Source organism: Drosophila willistoni, assembly GCF_018902025.1.
Source record: "Drosophila willistoni isolate 14030-0811.24 chromosome XR unlocalized genomic scaffold, UCI_dwil_1.1 Seg8, whole genome shotgun sequence".
NCBI lineage: Eukaryota > Metazoa > Arthropoda > Insecta > Diptera > Drosophilidae > Drosophila > Drosophila willistoni.
Window position 1 is genome coordinate 570441 of NW_025814059.1, and position 17416 is coordinate 587856.

Below are 17416 nucleotides of genomic sequence, written 5' to 3' on the forward strand. Positions count from 1 at the left end.
GCAGCTCCAGCTGCGTCTGCTCCATTGTCTAGCTTTGAATTTATAAATCTATAAACTAAGGGTTTGCGGTGAGGAAATGTGAAATGAACTGGTTTGAACATTTTCAAAAACCCGGAGTTCAAATCAACTTCCATCTTATGGCCCCGGACTAGATTTGAAGTGCGCCCTAAAATAGGAAAGTTTTTGCAATTATTAATAAATCCTGATTAACCTAAAAACAAAATGAAAATCTCTGAGTTATGAAACTTAATTAAAACCTTTTCAATTAGAATTTTATGAAGTTTAAAAGAAATTTATACAAATTAAAAAAAAAAAAATTTAACTTCATAAACTTTAGTTTATGATCTTTATTCTTTATACTTGATTTCAAACTTATGCAAATTTTTAGCACAAGATTAAGAAAATCGAGTATTACGTTTTTATTAGGTAACAAAATTTACAAATGTTTTAGTGTCAAGATAAACTAGTATATCGTTTTGGGAAACTTAAAAAAAATCAATTAATAGCACTCGAAAAACGCACGGAAAAACGCAATATACGTATAGATATTGGATTACTTAAAAAGTATAGTTTTAACTAGTTTTCTATTCCTGGCAAAAAACTTTTTGCAACCTCTTTAAGCTACTTTCTATGCACTTTCTAATGGAACTTAGACGTTGACATTTCTAAACTGTAACATATCTCAATTTACACCACTCGCCACTTCACTCACACCACAAACCCTTCACAGAGTTGACTATGCTAAGCACTCTTCCTGTATATGTTTTGGTATGTGTGTGTGTGTGTGTGTGTGTGTGAGTATGTCTCTCAACACAATTGTCATCATGCAATTGTAGAGGAAAGGATAAAAAAAATGGAGAAAAAGAAACCCCTCAAACCTTTTTCCCATACATATATGCATATAAAAATCTACAGCTACAACTTGTTACATATTTCTTCAGTGAGTTCTTAGTGGAACCCTTTGCCACTCACACTTACACACACATACACAGCAGTCTATTTGCCCCATCATTTCTGCTGGTGCTGCACAATAGCTATAGCTATATACGTTTCATTTGCATTGTGCTGCCCTGTTCTGAGGCTAAGCATACGTCGCGTATAAATTGCATAATTTATGTGAATTATGCCGCATAACATTGTCCTCGCGGTCCCCTTTCCCCATCACTTTATCCTCTTCTCCCTCTCTCACTCTCTCTTTCTCTCTCTCTGTCTCTCTCTCTCTCTCTCTATCCTTATCTGTATTGTGTTTAGCCCTTGGGGGTGCAATGAACTTGGAGGTTAAGTGGCCTTGTCCAGGACATTGGCATGCCTTGTCCACTTAATTGTCACAATTGTCAAAACACACACTTCTACTTCTATGGCAGAGAATCCAATTAGTTGCGGGTGGAAAGTACACGAACCCTACAACTCAATCACTCACTCATTCACTTACTCATCCATCCATCCACCCACTTACTCACTCACTCAGTAATTCAGTCAATAATTTAGCAAACGTTTTCAAAATGCCAAAGCAAAAAAAAAAAAAATAGTAAAAAAAATAAAATAAAAATATTTAATGGCAGGGAACTAGGATAGCTTACTTTTACCTTTTTATTTTGCGGGTCATTTGGCGTCAGTAAAACGTTTCGTGTTGTTTCAATCAATGATGCCAATCAAATATGAGAGATTTTTGAACTAACCAAAAGGAAAAGGGCAATGGGAAAGCAGAACGGGCGCCCTATATATGTATGTATACTTTACTTAGACAGGTTAAAGTGGTGAGGGCTTGGGGTCGAGGTTGATTCGACTGAAATGATAGTAATAAGTGACATCACTATTGGACTATTTAGTTAGTTCAATCATGGCGTTTTTTCTTTTCCTTCAGGGAAAGGGAAAGATAAAAAGAGTGTGCATTAAAAGACTGCCTGAAATGCTTATGCTAACCAATTAAATGAATGCTTAGATATTATATAGGATTACTGGGACAAACAAAACGAGTACTCAAGTCTTAAAACGGTTAAACTGAATAGGTTTCATTGCTTGCAAATGTCTATTAACAAATTGGCCAACTACTTTATTAACAGCTTATCACATAGATGTTTTTCCAAGTGTCTAATTTAGTAGGATACAAAGTTTAGAAGATCTTTGCATTAATTATAATAATTAAATGAAAAAGAATTTTTAAATTTTCGTAATTATAATTTGAAAAGTGCTGGCTCCTTGACATATATCAGCTAAAAAAATAATTATTTTGAAACTTTTCTCTTTGACATTTCTTTGATTAAAGAAAATGAACCAAATATGTAATTAATCTAATAACATTTAAAAAAACATTAAATTTCGCTTGATAAATTTTCATTTCTGCCTTCTGCCTTACACCGATCCTTACCTTTTTCAAGTCGTCTACACATTGAGAAATCCCCATAAATTTTGGCAGCCACATATTTAGAGCAATTTTGTTAAGAGTTCCGCCATTCGATGCCATTTAAAATGTAAGCAGCAACATGTACAAAACGTGCCTTAACCTTTTGGAAATTTATACAAAATTTATGTACAACTTTTTGGCCCAAAGTTTGGTTTGGTTTTCCTTGATATCCAGGGGGAGGAGTTCAAATGTATCAATTATGCATAAAAGGCTCTTAAATTAAATAATAAAGAAAAAAAACCTACATACATATATGGAAAGTTATATACTTAGGTAGGTATTGAATTCACCCACATATGCCTTTTTCTTGGTCTTTAATTATTGCCATAATTTAAGTTCTAAGGTTGCACAATCAAACGGGGCGTATACGCAATGTCATCAATAGAAATTGAAAAGATCTTTCAATTGGTGGGCGGTCGTGTGGCAGACAGCAAGCAAGTAAACAAAAAATCCTCAATATACAAAAAAAAAGAGACATTTATTCTAAACCAATTTTGTATAACATTGCGCCACGTTGTTCAATTACCGCCAAGAATAATGCTTGGCCAAAAACCCTTGAAACCAAAAGCAAAGGCAACACACAAAAAAAAAAGGCAACTCGATGTAGCCAAAAAACCAACGAATCTTCGTTTCGGTTTCAATGGTTCTGCTCCTCATTCTTGTTGTGTCCAAACCAAAGGAAGAAAAACAAAAACCGACAAAACAAAAAAATTGGAGAAAAAGGTAAAGAAATGCGCAAGCTTGTTTTCTCATTGTTTCTTTGTCCTCGCCCCCCCGTTGCCACCCTTTCACCCTACGACCATCAAGTGGTGGTAGCCCTTCCTTTGCATAATTTTTGGCATGCAAATTTTTTCAATTGAACACCAAAGAAATAAAACAAAACAAAGGCACACGATGAAGAATCAGTTCAGTTGGCATGGAAATTGTTGGATGAAAAAGTGCCAGCGATGCTACAATAATTTGTTCATGAAACGCCAAAAAAAAAAAACGAAAAACAAAATAAGAAAAATAAAATCGAAGGTCAACAAAATTTGGAAACGAAAATGGAAAGCGGTGAATTGAAATGGAATTATCGATTTGAAGACTACAATATTTTCTCTTTTCAAAATGTTCATCTTTATCTAATTTTATATAGACAAAAAAAAAACGAAAAACAAAAACAAATCAATGATTAAAGAATGTTAAAAGAGATTTCACAATTGATTTTTTTTGGTGCCATTCTTTGTCTATAACACGAACGAAATGTTTATGGCACAGATTAGTTGAGAGCTATTTGTCAAAAAAAGAGAAAAAATTAAAAATAATTCTAGTTTTTTTTTGTTATAAGTTTCACAATGCCTTTTGGTAAATCTGGTTCAATATTTTTCACCATCACCGTATTCGCTATATTGTTAAGCATGATTTTTATCTTTCGTTTATCTGGTATATCGCATGAGGCAAAGAAATTCAAAGCCATTTGGGTTATGTTCTTTTTGGTAGTGCTCTTTCAGTTTCTTATCGGTGATCCGATACGATTTGCCATTCAGGCCATCGATGGGGCCACATGGCCGCCACAACAACGTAAATTTACCCCCGATCCGGATGCAAGTCAACACAATCGTATGGATTATTTAAAATTAAGATTACGTAGCCTGCGTAGTCAACTTGTGATCACCGAGGGACATCGGAATGAGAAATTAAATTTGAAATATAAACATATTGCCGGTGAAATGTTGGTATATGCCAGTTATTTTGTTCTCTTATTGTGCATGATCCTGGTGACACGTGATGAATATTTGTATTACAATACATTGGATATTAAGACATTATTTCTGGTCAATCAAACGGTATCCATGGGCATGGATAAATTATTACATTTGTGGCATGTGTATTCATTCATTGAGCTGTCATTGATTAGGCCATTTAATCCGAATTTCACGGAAACCGGTTTCACTGGCTGGGAGCATGCTGACCAGGTTCGGATGCTGGGTGTAGTTCGTTTACGTCAATTGAGAGTTGCGACGCGTAATTATGGCCTTAATGAGCCCGAATTCACGGATATATTATATACGACCGATTGGAAGTTACCATACGAACGTTTACATTATACGGATAAATATTGGCGTATCTATGAGCCATGGCTGCCAATGTCATCGCACAATGGACTTGTTAGCTATTTGCTATTAAATTTCGTACATGAAGGCGGCTTTCTAAGCTATCCCGAACTGAAAGGTTATGTTGCCCTATTGGCACGCAGTAGAGAGAATAGCATGAAGGTTATCCATTATCTGCATAATCATAATTGGCTTAATTATAATACATCGGCAATATTTATGGATTTTACATTATACAATGCCGATGCGAATATGTTTTCCGTTTGCACACTGTGGGCAGAGCGTACACCATTTGGCTTAATGATACCACACGCCGATATCGAGAGTGTTAAAATGATGGAAAATTTATCCCAACTTCCAGTATCAGCTCTAGTTGTTGTATTTCTATATTTTGTTGTTGTCATACAGTTGGCAAAAAATCTGTTCCTTCGTCTGTGGTATGAGCCCAAGCAGATACAACAAGTGTGGATTAAAATCGATCTATTGATATTCATTATGAACTTTTTAGTAATTATAGTTATATTTTTACGTGAAACTCTGGTCAATTCGATGCTCAAGAAAGTCGAAGGTGCCAGTAAATTGGATTTTATTGATTTTCGACAACCGACAAGATTAAATTCATTATGCAATATAATGATTGGTCTACTCATCTGTACGGCCACAATACGTTTGTGGAAAGTATTGCAGTTTGCTAGCATATTTCAATTATTTACGGATACATTATATCTGGCATGGCATTCCATGTTCCATACGGCATGTGTTATAGCCATCTTGGTGATGGCCTTTGGCATCGCTGTTGTTGTTATCAATGGCAGCTATTGCAGTGGCTTCAATCGTCTGATCAAAAGTATTGTCGCCTGTATGTGCTTTTCCTTTGGATTCAGCTCTCAAGTCAATCCCAATGATCTTTTCTATGGCGGCACTGTGGTTGGCATTTTTCTATATGCCATTTTGTCATTCGTCATTGCGGTGCTGTTAATCAATGTTTTTGTTTCAATGTTAAGTGATTATTTCACAACAGCAAAATTGAAACGTGATCGAAGACTTGTATATCGTATAAATTTTTTAGAATTCCTTAAAGTTGAATGCGCCGATATTATCAATTATATAGCCAGTTTTTTTTGTCTTAAGCGTTCGTATAAGCGTGGAAATCGTACAGTCGCTCAGAATATTAAAAGGAAATTGGATTCAATTGATAAGAAGAATATAAAGCAGCGGCACGAAGCCTTAACAAATGTTAGGGGCCATATTGATCAACATCAAAACATCGATGATGCTAGACTGCATTTGAAATATCGAAGACGTATTGAAAGACTTTTTACATTGGCAGCCATTATGCAAACACAAATGGAAATATTTGAACGTTATTTCTTCTATGACAAAGATGGCAATCTTCTCTATAGAGAGGAAACTAGACATTCAAGGAGTTTTCAAAATCTACCCAGAGAATATAGATGAGAAGCAGAAGGCAAAGAAATTTTAGAATAAACCACAGAACATTTTCTAGATCTAACCATAGAGTATATGTAGATGAAAAGAAGGCAAAGAAAACTTTAAAATAAAGCATTTACTATATTTTAAATCTTGTAGTCCATAATTTAAAGGATGATTCGCCTCTTTAAGGGCAGAGAACAAACCAGAGCTAATACTGTGAATAATTGTGAGTTATTAAGCAGTTGCAGTACTAAAGATAATCCCTAGCAATGAAAAAACGTTAAGAATCATTAAAATTTATATATTTTAACACATTTTATAAGTATCAAATGAGTTTGGGCTTAAGTAACGTCAGTTGCACTTTCAAAACTTCAAGCAGTCTTTATCTACAAAGGAATAATAACCTTTCGAGCTAGGCAAAAAGGGCATCAAGTATTCGATTCTCTATGCTGCATTTCCATTTCAATTTCAAACAAAAAAAAATTTGTTTGTTTTTTTTTTTTTTTGTTTGCTGTTTTTTTTTACATTTTGCAAAGTGCAAAAAATTTTCTTTTGGTGGTGGAGAAGGAAGTGGGGGTTGAGATGCTTCTTCTCGACGACGTTTGGGTTCGTGCGGCGTAATATTATTATTTGATAAAGATGCTAAAAGTAACGAAAACACATTTTCTCAGTTAAAAGGGGTCGTTAGGGAATGAAATATGCGCACGTACGCACAGAACTGGCTGGTTAGAGGTTGGAGAGAGGGAAACAAGGGGCATGGGGGAATGAGAATGAGAATGAGAATGGGAACAACAACACCAACCAACTAGAGGAGCAAAAGGAGGCGACTCTAGATGGGTGTGTGTGTGTTTGTGTGTGTGTGTGTGTGAGGGATGCCGGCACAGCATGCGAGTTTATAGTCGATTTTTATCACAGTATTTGAATTATTATTTCAGGAAGCGCGCTATTTGCGCATCGCGCTTTTTGCGGATACGATTTTATTCACATATATATATATATATATATACATTTTTTTCTTTCTTCTTTTTTTCTGTGTTCTCTCTGGCTTTGGCCTTTTATGTATTTGCATATGAATGCGGCTCGACAACGGCTATGGCGGCGGCAACAATATTTGTAGCCTGCTTTTGAGGCGTTGCCTATGCTCTGAGTACGTGTTGGGAAAAATCAGTTTTAATGCTAAAATATTATACATGGGCAACACAGACTCCACTCAGCAGTGGTCAGGGTTGGAAAGAAAAAAAAAAACACACAATAAACCAAAACCAAAACCTTTTTCTGTTTTGATTTATTTTAGGTTAGTTTTTTTGAATTAATTAAACTAGTTGTCGAGTAGTTTATTTTAAAATAAAACTATGTATTAAATAAAGTAAAGAGGGAAAACTAAAAATGAAAATTGAAACTTCTTTGTTATTTGATTTTGAATAAAAAATAAATCAAATTCAATTAAACTTCTTGGTAAAATATTAAAGACACAGAATAGACCAAAAATTATAATTGAAAAAGGATTTTCATAGCTTGTAATTTTCTCAGGAGTTATAGCTGAAGAAATAATGGAAAATAATACTTTTAAATATATTTCATTAATAAAATTCTTTGTTATTAAAAAATTATGACCTAAAAATGCCCGAAATCTCATCGTTTGAGCTACGAGTATTTGCTGAATAAATTCTGTCAATTCAGATTGTCCATTTTCATCATTTTTTTTTTTTTGTCAGCCCTGTGTATATCAATTTTATTCAGTGGGGGCTTATATATATACATTTTTTTTTCCGTTTTTTTGTTTTTTTTTTGTTCATCATTCCTTTGACAAATTAATAAAAAAGTGAACGAGTGGGGGTAACTGAAATGCCCGCCCCTTTGCTACAAAAGTAAAGCAAAGCAAAGACGAGACAAGCCTGGTAATAACAATTGAGTAGAGGGCCATCTTTTTGTTTGGCTATACGAGAGATGATGGTAAAGGGGGGGAGGTGTGCGGGCGTTAGGGGAGGGAGGGGTTCATCGTCGCATCAAAAGGCATAACTGTTATTGTAAGAGATTTCATGTAAATATTGCATGTAAACGCCGTAAATAAGGCCGCTTTTTAGTGCCTCCACCGACCCAGGTCGCCATTGCTGTGTCCTCCATACTCAATGATGGTCGGTGTTGTTGTTGTTGTTGTTGTTAAGGTCCTGCGGAAACTGGAGAATCGGTTGGTTTATTGTTTACCAAACGCGCACAGACAGAAACACCCGAGTTCTTTCTTCCTTATGCCTGGGTAAGGTAAATAAAGAAGGCAAAAAAAAAAAAACAAAAAAACATATTTTGTGCGTGAGTGCGGTTTTTAAGCTGCGTGAAATTTTTTGGCTACCACCCCCACACCCCCTCACATGCTCCCCTTATCGCCCCCCTCGGTGTGTTTATTTTTTGTATGGAAATTTCGGCGCCTTTTTTTTATGTGGCATGCATCGCTCTTTATGTTTTGTTAGCAATGCCTACGGCAAATTGACTTTTAAGGTTTTTTTTTTTTTAACTTGTTCCTTGCTGCTTTGTTCTTTATATGTATTTTGTATATATTTTTTTTTCATGCGAGAGTTGTCTATCGGTTGGCGTTGCTTAGGGGCATGTGTCTGTGGCGGCGGGATTGATTGAAGTTTATTTAAAAATATGTTTATAAATGTCAAAAGAGACAATTATTAAAGCCACCAGAGACGATTGAGCAACAAAAAAAAAAAAAGGGAAAGAGTGAGGGCTTAAATTGCATTGCCTTGGGGAGAAGTGATATGACAATATCTAAGCTGGCTTATCTTGGGGTTAACTGCCAGCCATTAGGTTAAATTGGTCTAGACAAAATTTAGTTACAATATTTTGCTTTCATTTTGGGTCAAGTAAGTGACAGAGAGAAAGTCAGAGGAGACAATAAAAATTTCAAGTTGAAATTACCGCAAACAGAAATCGATTTAAGCTAAGTCGGCCACAAGACTTGTAAATCAATTCACAATTTTTAACCTTCCCCCCACTCGCTTTCTCTCTTTCTCAATATATTTTACTTTCCTTCACTTGAATGCACTTGACCAAATTTCCACTTAAAAAACTTTGCTAATTGCATTTTTGCTGAGGGCAACCAAAAAAAAAAAAAAAAATTGGTCCTCTTACCCGCTTTCTTTTCATATTGACTTCAATAAACAAAATGTTAATTTAATCATAGCAACATAAAAAGCATATTTAAAATTTTGTAATACAAATTCATGACTCGGCGGATTGGGCAAATGAAATATTAAAAGCTTTGCTTTTAGTCAAATGTTCAGTGCCTTTTACTGTGTGTGTGACTTGTGTGTGTGTGTGTGTGTTTTTTTTTTTGTCAATTTGTTTTCTTTTATGCGTGTTTTTTTTGTTTTTGTTTTATTTTATTTTATTTTTTTTTTTTTGTGTGACTGATACTTCATTTGTTTCCGTTTCTGTCAATGGCTTCCACAGGAGGCAAGCAACCCAAGTAATTATGATTGACAAAAGTTAAACAAATAATGGCAAACAAAAAAAATGTATAAAAGCCCAAGGGAAATGCATTAAAAGACGAATATTAAATACACTTAAAAACCAAACAGCAAAACGAGACCTTTCTACTTAAGCAAATAAGTAATTAGTTTGAGAGACAGAAATAATATTTTTAATCCTAATTCGTATATGATCTCAAGTTAAGCTCTTAATGGGTTATTCGGGATATTTTCATTTAAAAGTCAAAATGGAAGGCTTAGTCATGATGCTCGCTTTCTATTTGGGATTGTCATTTCCTTTTTGTACAATCCATCAAAACAAAAACGAAGATGAAAAAAAAAAAGATGAGTGCTTTTCAAGATGATTTCTCCATTGCGTCGTCTTCTCTTATATAGAATTTACCTAACGCCCCAGAAGTCTTTGCCGCGGCTCGTTTCGTCATTTCACATTTTACAGTCGCGCTTTTGCCTCACTCTCCCTCTCTTTCCCCATCTCTAGCAGTGGCCCATTTATAAATTTATGAGCTCAAGTGCCAGGGGAGTTATCGCGTTAAAATGCAGCACAAAGATACAGGACAGAACGAAGTTGAGAATGGAGAAGAATGAGAATAAAAACAAGAGGGAGAATAAAATAAAAATTAGCAATAAAAAGTAGAAAAGCATGTTTGTTTGTTAACAACAACAGCAACCAGCAAGCAACAACAATTGCAGCTGGCAAGAGAGAAGGTAAAAGGCAGACGACAACGGCGACATCAAATGGATTTCATGTCACGTTACACAAATGTGCCAAGGAATTAAAAATGAGCAGAAGTAGTAAGATGATGAGAAAGAGAGAGAAAGAGAGAGTGAGAAAAAGCAAGACAGAGAGAGAGAGAGAGAGAGGTGGCTTAGTAGGTGGCAGTTAGCAACTGTTGCTGCCGCCTGACTCTTGTAGTTGTTGCTGCTGCTCCTGCTGCTTGCCCCATTAGCGTGCTGCAGCACACTTAAATGCGAAAAGTGTGTTCATTACTTCGCCTGCGACGACTACAACGACAACAACAACAATAACAACAACGACGACGACGACTTTTCCTTCTTATACATACATATATATATTTTTTTCTACCTCATTCTCATCACTTGAAGGAAAAATTATTTTCATTTTTGCTTTGGTGCGCTCACTTGCCCAAAAGCTAAACACCATAACGCACAACTCGTTCTGAGTTTCTTTTTTTTGCCCACCCCCCTTACTGCCCTGGATGTCTCCTGTGCTCTTGTGTTGTTGGCCCCTTGGGTGAAAATTTCAATTATTTATTACGCATACGCAATGTTGTTAGCTTAATGACCAAAAGGCAAGTGTAGTTCAAGTAATAAAGAAAATTAGCCCAGTTTTTTGCAAATTATGATAAAGGCATACAAAACAAAAATAAATTTCATATACATACATATATAAGAACTGAAATGAGAAGACCAAGGGCAATTGAAGATACACACAATAGAAAACTGAAATATAACAAAATTAAGCAAAAATGGAATATTCAATTTTTTGTATGGGTTTACTTATCAACTTATGATAAATTCGCAAAAAGTTTACTGTCTGTCTCTCTCTCTCTCTCTTTCCATAGACAAGATATCATCTAGGCTGAAACGATGCCATCAGTTTTTGTAATAACTTGTACGACTTCCACGAAAGGTGAATAAACATTATTTTCTTTCGTCTATATTTTTCTGCTTAAATAAATTGATTAAAAATTTTTATTGCCTACTTTTTGGCTGGCTGTTAAGCTACCCTGATTTCTGATTTCCATGAATTTTACCATCCTTACAAAATGGTTACATTCCTTAGCCCCCTCCTGGTTTTTTGGTGCTGCCCCGCCTTGTATTGATTTCACAAGTGGCCCCAAAAATAAACTGAACGATTTCCATTTCCAGTGAAATTGTATTCTGTCGCCATTAGGTTGAAATTAAAATTTTTGCATTGCCTGCCCTTTTTTTTTTGCTTTTCGTTTTTGGTGGAAGGGCGCTCTCTTTGACACGTGTATAAAAAGACACTTTCTCTATTGCTATCTCTACTTTCGCCCTCTCGCTTTCTCTCTCCCTCTTTTTTTCTCTCTCTCCCTCTCTGTCTCCCTCGCTTCGGTGTCATGCCGTGTGTCTGGCATATAAAACACGTACTTACAGAGCATTTATATTGAGAAACCCAACATCCACGCAAATTTCCCATAGATTTTTTGTTCGTATTTCCCTCTGATGTGGTTAATTAGACTTTGAAAACAAACAGACGACCAAACAGAAGATGTTGGCTGTAGGATGTATACGATAGTAGGAGGATGCGGGAGGTGACGCCGCTGAGATCTGGCGTTGGAGCTGGGAGTTGGAGGTGATTGGGGCAAACAAATTGTACAATTGTCCTTACATTTGTTTCGACTGTTGTTTGTGTTATTGCATATTTTATTTAACAAGAGGACACAATGAGGATTGGTTGCCAGTTTTTGTGAATATTGGAATCGAACTGAAAATACCCTTTTGATAGTGATTTTGTTGTTATTTTATCTTTTACTATGCATATTAATAACAAATGGTTAGCTTAAAACATCAACGAAGTCGCCATGAATGTTGTTTTAAAGCTTTTTTTGTTTTATAAACACATATTTTGTCTAATTTTTTAGTAAAGGCATAATCTAAAGTATTACATAAATTACAATTCTCTTTTATCTATTTCTTTTGATTTTTCTTCTTCTTTTTCAATCCAATGATTCAAAAAGGAAAATATCTTTGGAGTACTTAAGATACTCTTTTCTTGAGATAGACTATAATCGACATCTTGGTAGTTGGCATAAAAAGTTTTTCATTGTTTTTCTCCCCTTGCCGGGACCCGTAACTGTTCTGGCACCCCGTACCCTTTAGGTTATTCGAACCATTTAGCAAAGTGAGTCACGTTCAAGACTGTAAATCGTTTGGGGCCCTGCAGCAAGTAAAAGCTTACACCTACACTCTCCTACACAGTACATTTTTACAGCTTGTCACTTGTTGTGAGGAAGCAAACTAAGATGAAGAGAGACTGGGCATGGTGGGACTATGACTGAAATGAGATGAGTGCCAGTAGAAGTATCAACCAACCATCCAGCTATCCAGTCATCCAGTCAGTCAGCCAAGCAGGCAACCCCTCACTCACGATTCCTACTAAGTTTACTAGGCCCTCGGGATGTCTTTAATTGAGTCGGGTTTTTCGGCGCGAGTTTATGGCCCAACCATCAACAATAATAAAACTCAAAAGCGCAACCTTTGGCGTCAATAAAAAATTGTTGAACAATTTTAAAGTCACACAACAGAGCACACAAGTCACGCATCCTGAAATGGGAAAGACAGCCATGATGATGGCTGAAGCAGGAGCAGGAGCTGGATTTGAAGCAGGATCAGACGAGCAAGACGACGAACAGCGGCGCTTGTGAGTGGGAATCAATTTGTAATAGTTTTGGCATATCTCCAGGAACAGACAGAAACCGCATTGCCATGGGCCGCACACCAAGACCCTTGTCATTTGGTTTTCATTTTTATGTCATATTATAGATTTTTCCTCGCTTCACTGACACACACACACACACACACACTTGCAATCACACATACATGTAGCATACAAAGAAGCACATACATCCTGAGTTCATTTTTCATTCCTAACATGGTTTAGTTTGCCGGAAATGTTGAGCCGCTTCGCTTTTGCCTTCTCCATTTCGCCTTCTCTTCTCTCTCTCCCTCCCATCTTTCTCCCTTTTAGCTCCCTTATTCTAAGCTTTGATTAAATGTTCGTTTTGTGAATTGATTTTGTTTATTGATATGGCAATTTACTTGCAGTTCGGACTTGTCTTATATATCAGTCATTAAATGAGCTTGCAACATCAACATAATCCAATCTTGAGGGCCTGGGGGCCCACCTAGTAATGTTGCGTATCAAGTGGCAAGGTATGGGGTCGCCATTACCAAATGCTACCCCTCTTAGCATCTGTGTGTGTTGTGTGTGTGTTTGTGTGTGCAACCTGTAACATATTTAATTGTTCAATTATAATTGAAATACCATTTAAATGGGATTACGATCAATTTCTATTTACCCCTGGTCAGGTAAACTTTGTGAGTAAATTATGGCCGGAAATGTAAGTTTAATTTCCTGTTTGAGTCACAGATTTTTGGGAAAATATTTATGAGCCAAAATGGAAACAAGTCAACACATATATGTACATACATATGTGAAGATGTTCTCATAACTGAAATATGTGTACCCGTAGCTGTAGCTCAATGCTGGAAGAAAATTAATAAGGAACTCTTGATTTTATGTAGAGTTCTATGGAATAAAGAAAAAGTATTTTTTTTTTGTGCATATTTTAAATAGTTATGAATATTACATAATTAATTTTATTTACTTTAAAGGTGACATCACAGTTTTTTGTCTATAAAAGAGCTGCATGAAAAACACTTTTAATTTGTAGTTTAAGTTAATGGCACCTTCAGACATAATCTATTTGTATATCTTAAGACTTCATTCATGATATTTTCATTCATTTAACCTAAAGCTTAATTGCTAAAACTAAAAGATTGTGGGTGAGGTTGTGGGAGTTGTTAACTCCTTACCTGAATTTCTTGTCTAGCCATAGAAAAAAGAGATTATACTTTAATAAACTCAAGTGTATGTTAAAGTTACTCTCTTTTTTGCGGATACTTATGATTATCACTTGCTTTATGCGAAAAATTGCTGCAGTTCTCGTGTTCTGCCTGGCTGATATCTTTTACCACTTGATTAAACTTTCGTTTTGAGTGGGCAAGTTTTCCTATCTATGGCTTTTATAATATATAATAATTTTTTTGTCATAATGGTTTTATTTTTTTTTTCTTGTTGTTTTTCTTATATAGAGGTTATCTTTGTGTCCACCACCCCTGATACCCCCATCTAAAATATAATTAAAATTTAAGCCAATGCAACCATTAAAAAGCTCTCACGCACTTTGCCAAAGTTTTTCCCTATTGCCACACAACCCGCTAAACTACCACTCACACCACCAGCACCACCACCTCTTCTCTGGTCCTCTACCCTCTCTCTACTCTTCCACTCGATTTATTGCCCTGCAAAAGAAAAAAATTAAAACTTTTATTCAAGCAAAAGCCGTGCGAAAACTTTTGCATAATAGACTCGCTCCAGCCGAGGCATGAGAGTTGAAAGTTCAAAGCTTTTGTAGGTTATGCAAATTAGAAATTAATAATACGCCCGACACTCTCCACACAGAGACAGAGTGTGAGATAGATAGGGGAACGGGGAGGGGGAAGATATACATATCTGTTTGTATGTACATGTTCAAATACAAAAGGGATGGGGGGAAGACGACTAAAGCAGGGTAAACTAATACCAATATACACATAAATTAGGCCCAAGCTCAACGTTTTTATCAAAACGGCGAATTGAGAGCTGCTGGGGGAATTCCACAAAATTATGATAAATGATTTGGAAATGCGCACAAGCAGGCGGGCCACAACCCCAACACACACCCGAAAAAAAAAGAAAGGGGGGAAACTGAACGGGGGAATGATGGTAGCCACAACGCAGAACCGAACACATCCTTTTCCTGTGTTGTCCTTGCCTGTACGAAAAACTTTTCGAGTTGAAGGAAATGTAATTTTTGTTGTATTTTCTTTTTCTTCCAACTGGTTTCGTTCTTTTTTTTTTCTCATGTTTTGCTTGCGGCAGCTGCCTAAAATCACTGAACTAAAACCGCTTGAGAGCAAACAGGGGAAATCCCCTACTAAAAAAGAGAGAGAGAAAAAAAAAAACTATTACAAGTGCACTGACGGGACCCCGGCGAAGAGAAGATGGGGATATTCATGTCGTCGTTGTCTAGCCACAGGAAGCGCTGATCATAAAATATTGATATTTTGCTGCTGCCTTTCGATATTTCTTCTTCTCTTTTTTTTGAATGTGTTTTTTTTTTTTATTTTCTTCTTATTCTCTCAACTCGCAGTGTTTAAGTAATGGCAACTCGGGACAACGACAACGACAACATGACGACAATTCTCATTGAAACCTCGAAAACCTCGACACTGTCTAAGGGCAAATGCCAAACCAGAGATAGAAACAAATATATATGTATATGTATGTATCTGCAAGTTTAAGTGTATATATGTATGTATATGTATAGGAAAGGAGCGCAACAATCCACGAATTTAGTTGCCATTTGGGAGGGTTTAGGCACAAGCACAAGTGTATGATGCTAAAAGATGCCCGACCATTTGGACTGAAAACAGAAACACTAACCCAAGACAGCGACTGAAACGTAGATAAGAAAAAAAAAAAAAAAACCAAAACCGAGATGAACGAAGATGGAGACAACAACTGCAGTCGTAGAGAGCATTCAACTTGTATCCATGGGTAAATAAGCAACAAACCGAAAAAGATGGAAAAGTTTTTGTGCCTGTCGCTTGTCGCTTCTTCTTCTTCTTCTTAGCTGCGGTTTGTTACTTTTCAAGTTTGATTTCAAACAAACAAAAAAAATCATTAAATAAATTTTACAAAATTTCTCTAATCATTTATTCACTCGAAATCGAAGGTAAATAACCTTTGCTAAGCCTGAGGTTAAGTTTTAAATTGGCAGCGATTTTATCTTTGAGTATTTTCATTAGATCTTGCGTATTACTAAAATTAAGTAAAATTATTCAACATTTTAAAGGAGCGAAAATGCCAACGACCAAAAGTAACTATTTGTTACCCTTGATGACTAAGTCATGAAATAAAATCACTTATTCGCAACGTTGTCCAACTATTTTTTGGTTTATTTTTCATAATTTTGTAATGCAATAAATTCAACTGACTTTGACTGAAATTAAAGGGTCATTTCATCTACATAAATAGAAGGTAATGCGTTTGTGTTAATAGAACAATATTATTTCAAATAGATATATCTCAATTACATTTAAATTAGCTTTGCATTTGTAAGGTATCATGTTAATCATTTTAATTGTTCGACAAAAGGTTTCAATGTTTCAACAGAAAAAAATTGCGTATACGCCATGATATATTGCAACCATTGAACATTTTCTAGTCAATATAGTTAAATTTAATGATTTGTGTTTATTTTTGGCTAGATGATATTAATTTAAAGCTTGAAAAGCAAAAAAAAACCCCAAAATTTTTTCATTAAGCAACTCAGGCTGCAACTAAATCCATTTTAATTAGTTTAATGTTTGAGATATATCTACATATAAAAATATCTTTCTATATATAATCCATTAAAATGACTTGACATGTGGGTGCGGCTCTTAAATAAATAATCTTATCAATAGCTGAAGCTGCAAATATGTCACTTTTTATTTTCGGAAATTTTTTAAATTTCTATGCAATAAAAAACACGCAAGCAAAGGCTAATAAATAAGTTTATATATGAACATATACTCTATATACGTATGTATGTATATATTTTGCATTTGTGTATAGAAATGAGTGTAAAAAACTTTCATTTGGAGAGCAAAAAGCGAAGCAACCACACACAGATAAGCCTAACAAATTTTGTAAAATAAATTACAGAGTAGAGCAAACAAATTTGCATATACAAAAAAAAGGTTTCTCTCTTCTTTTTTTTTTTTGCCTTTCTTTTCACGCCACAAAGCAAATCAAGCAAATTTTTGAAAGACTTCTTTTTCAGTCGCCCCTTTACCGCCAACCACCAACAAAAACACCCGTCCACCAAACAGAAAAATGAATTATAGCCCATGCCCATGTACACAGGATGAAGAGGGGAAATTGTAGGAGAGCCAAACTCTTGTCTAAGGTCGCAACACTTTTGATTATATCTAGGCAAAAGGGTCTACTATACTGTTAAATCTAAGCTAAAACGGAAAAAAAGAGAAGAGGACAAACAAAAAAAAAAAAAAAAAGAAACGAAAATTCGTGCTATGCGCTTAATAAAGCTACCAAGCAGTGGGTTGAGAGAAACGAGGAGTTAACAAAAAAAATGAAGAAAACTTCAGGAGTTTGGGTTTGAGGTTGTGAGGTCTTGGGT

The 17416-nt window shown here is 35.5% G+C and overlaps 1 protein-coding gene across 1 annotated transcript; it reads left to right on the top strand.

Annotated features, from left to right (window-relative positions):
* Positions 1 to 3711: 3711 nt before the first annotated feature.
* LOC111519038 (polycystin-2-like) lies at positions 3712 to 6131 on the top strand. Its single transcript, XM_023177709.2, has one exon. It carries the CDS (start codon positions 3739 to 3741, stop codon positions 5953 to 5955), a length of 2217 nt encoding a protein of 738 aa, XP_023033477.2. The 5' UTR covers positions 3712 to 3738; the 3' UTR covers positions 5956 to 6131.
* Positions 6132 to 17416: the final 11285 nt, after the last annotated feature.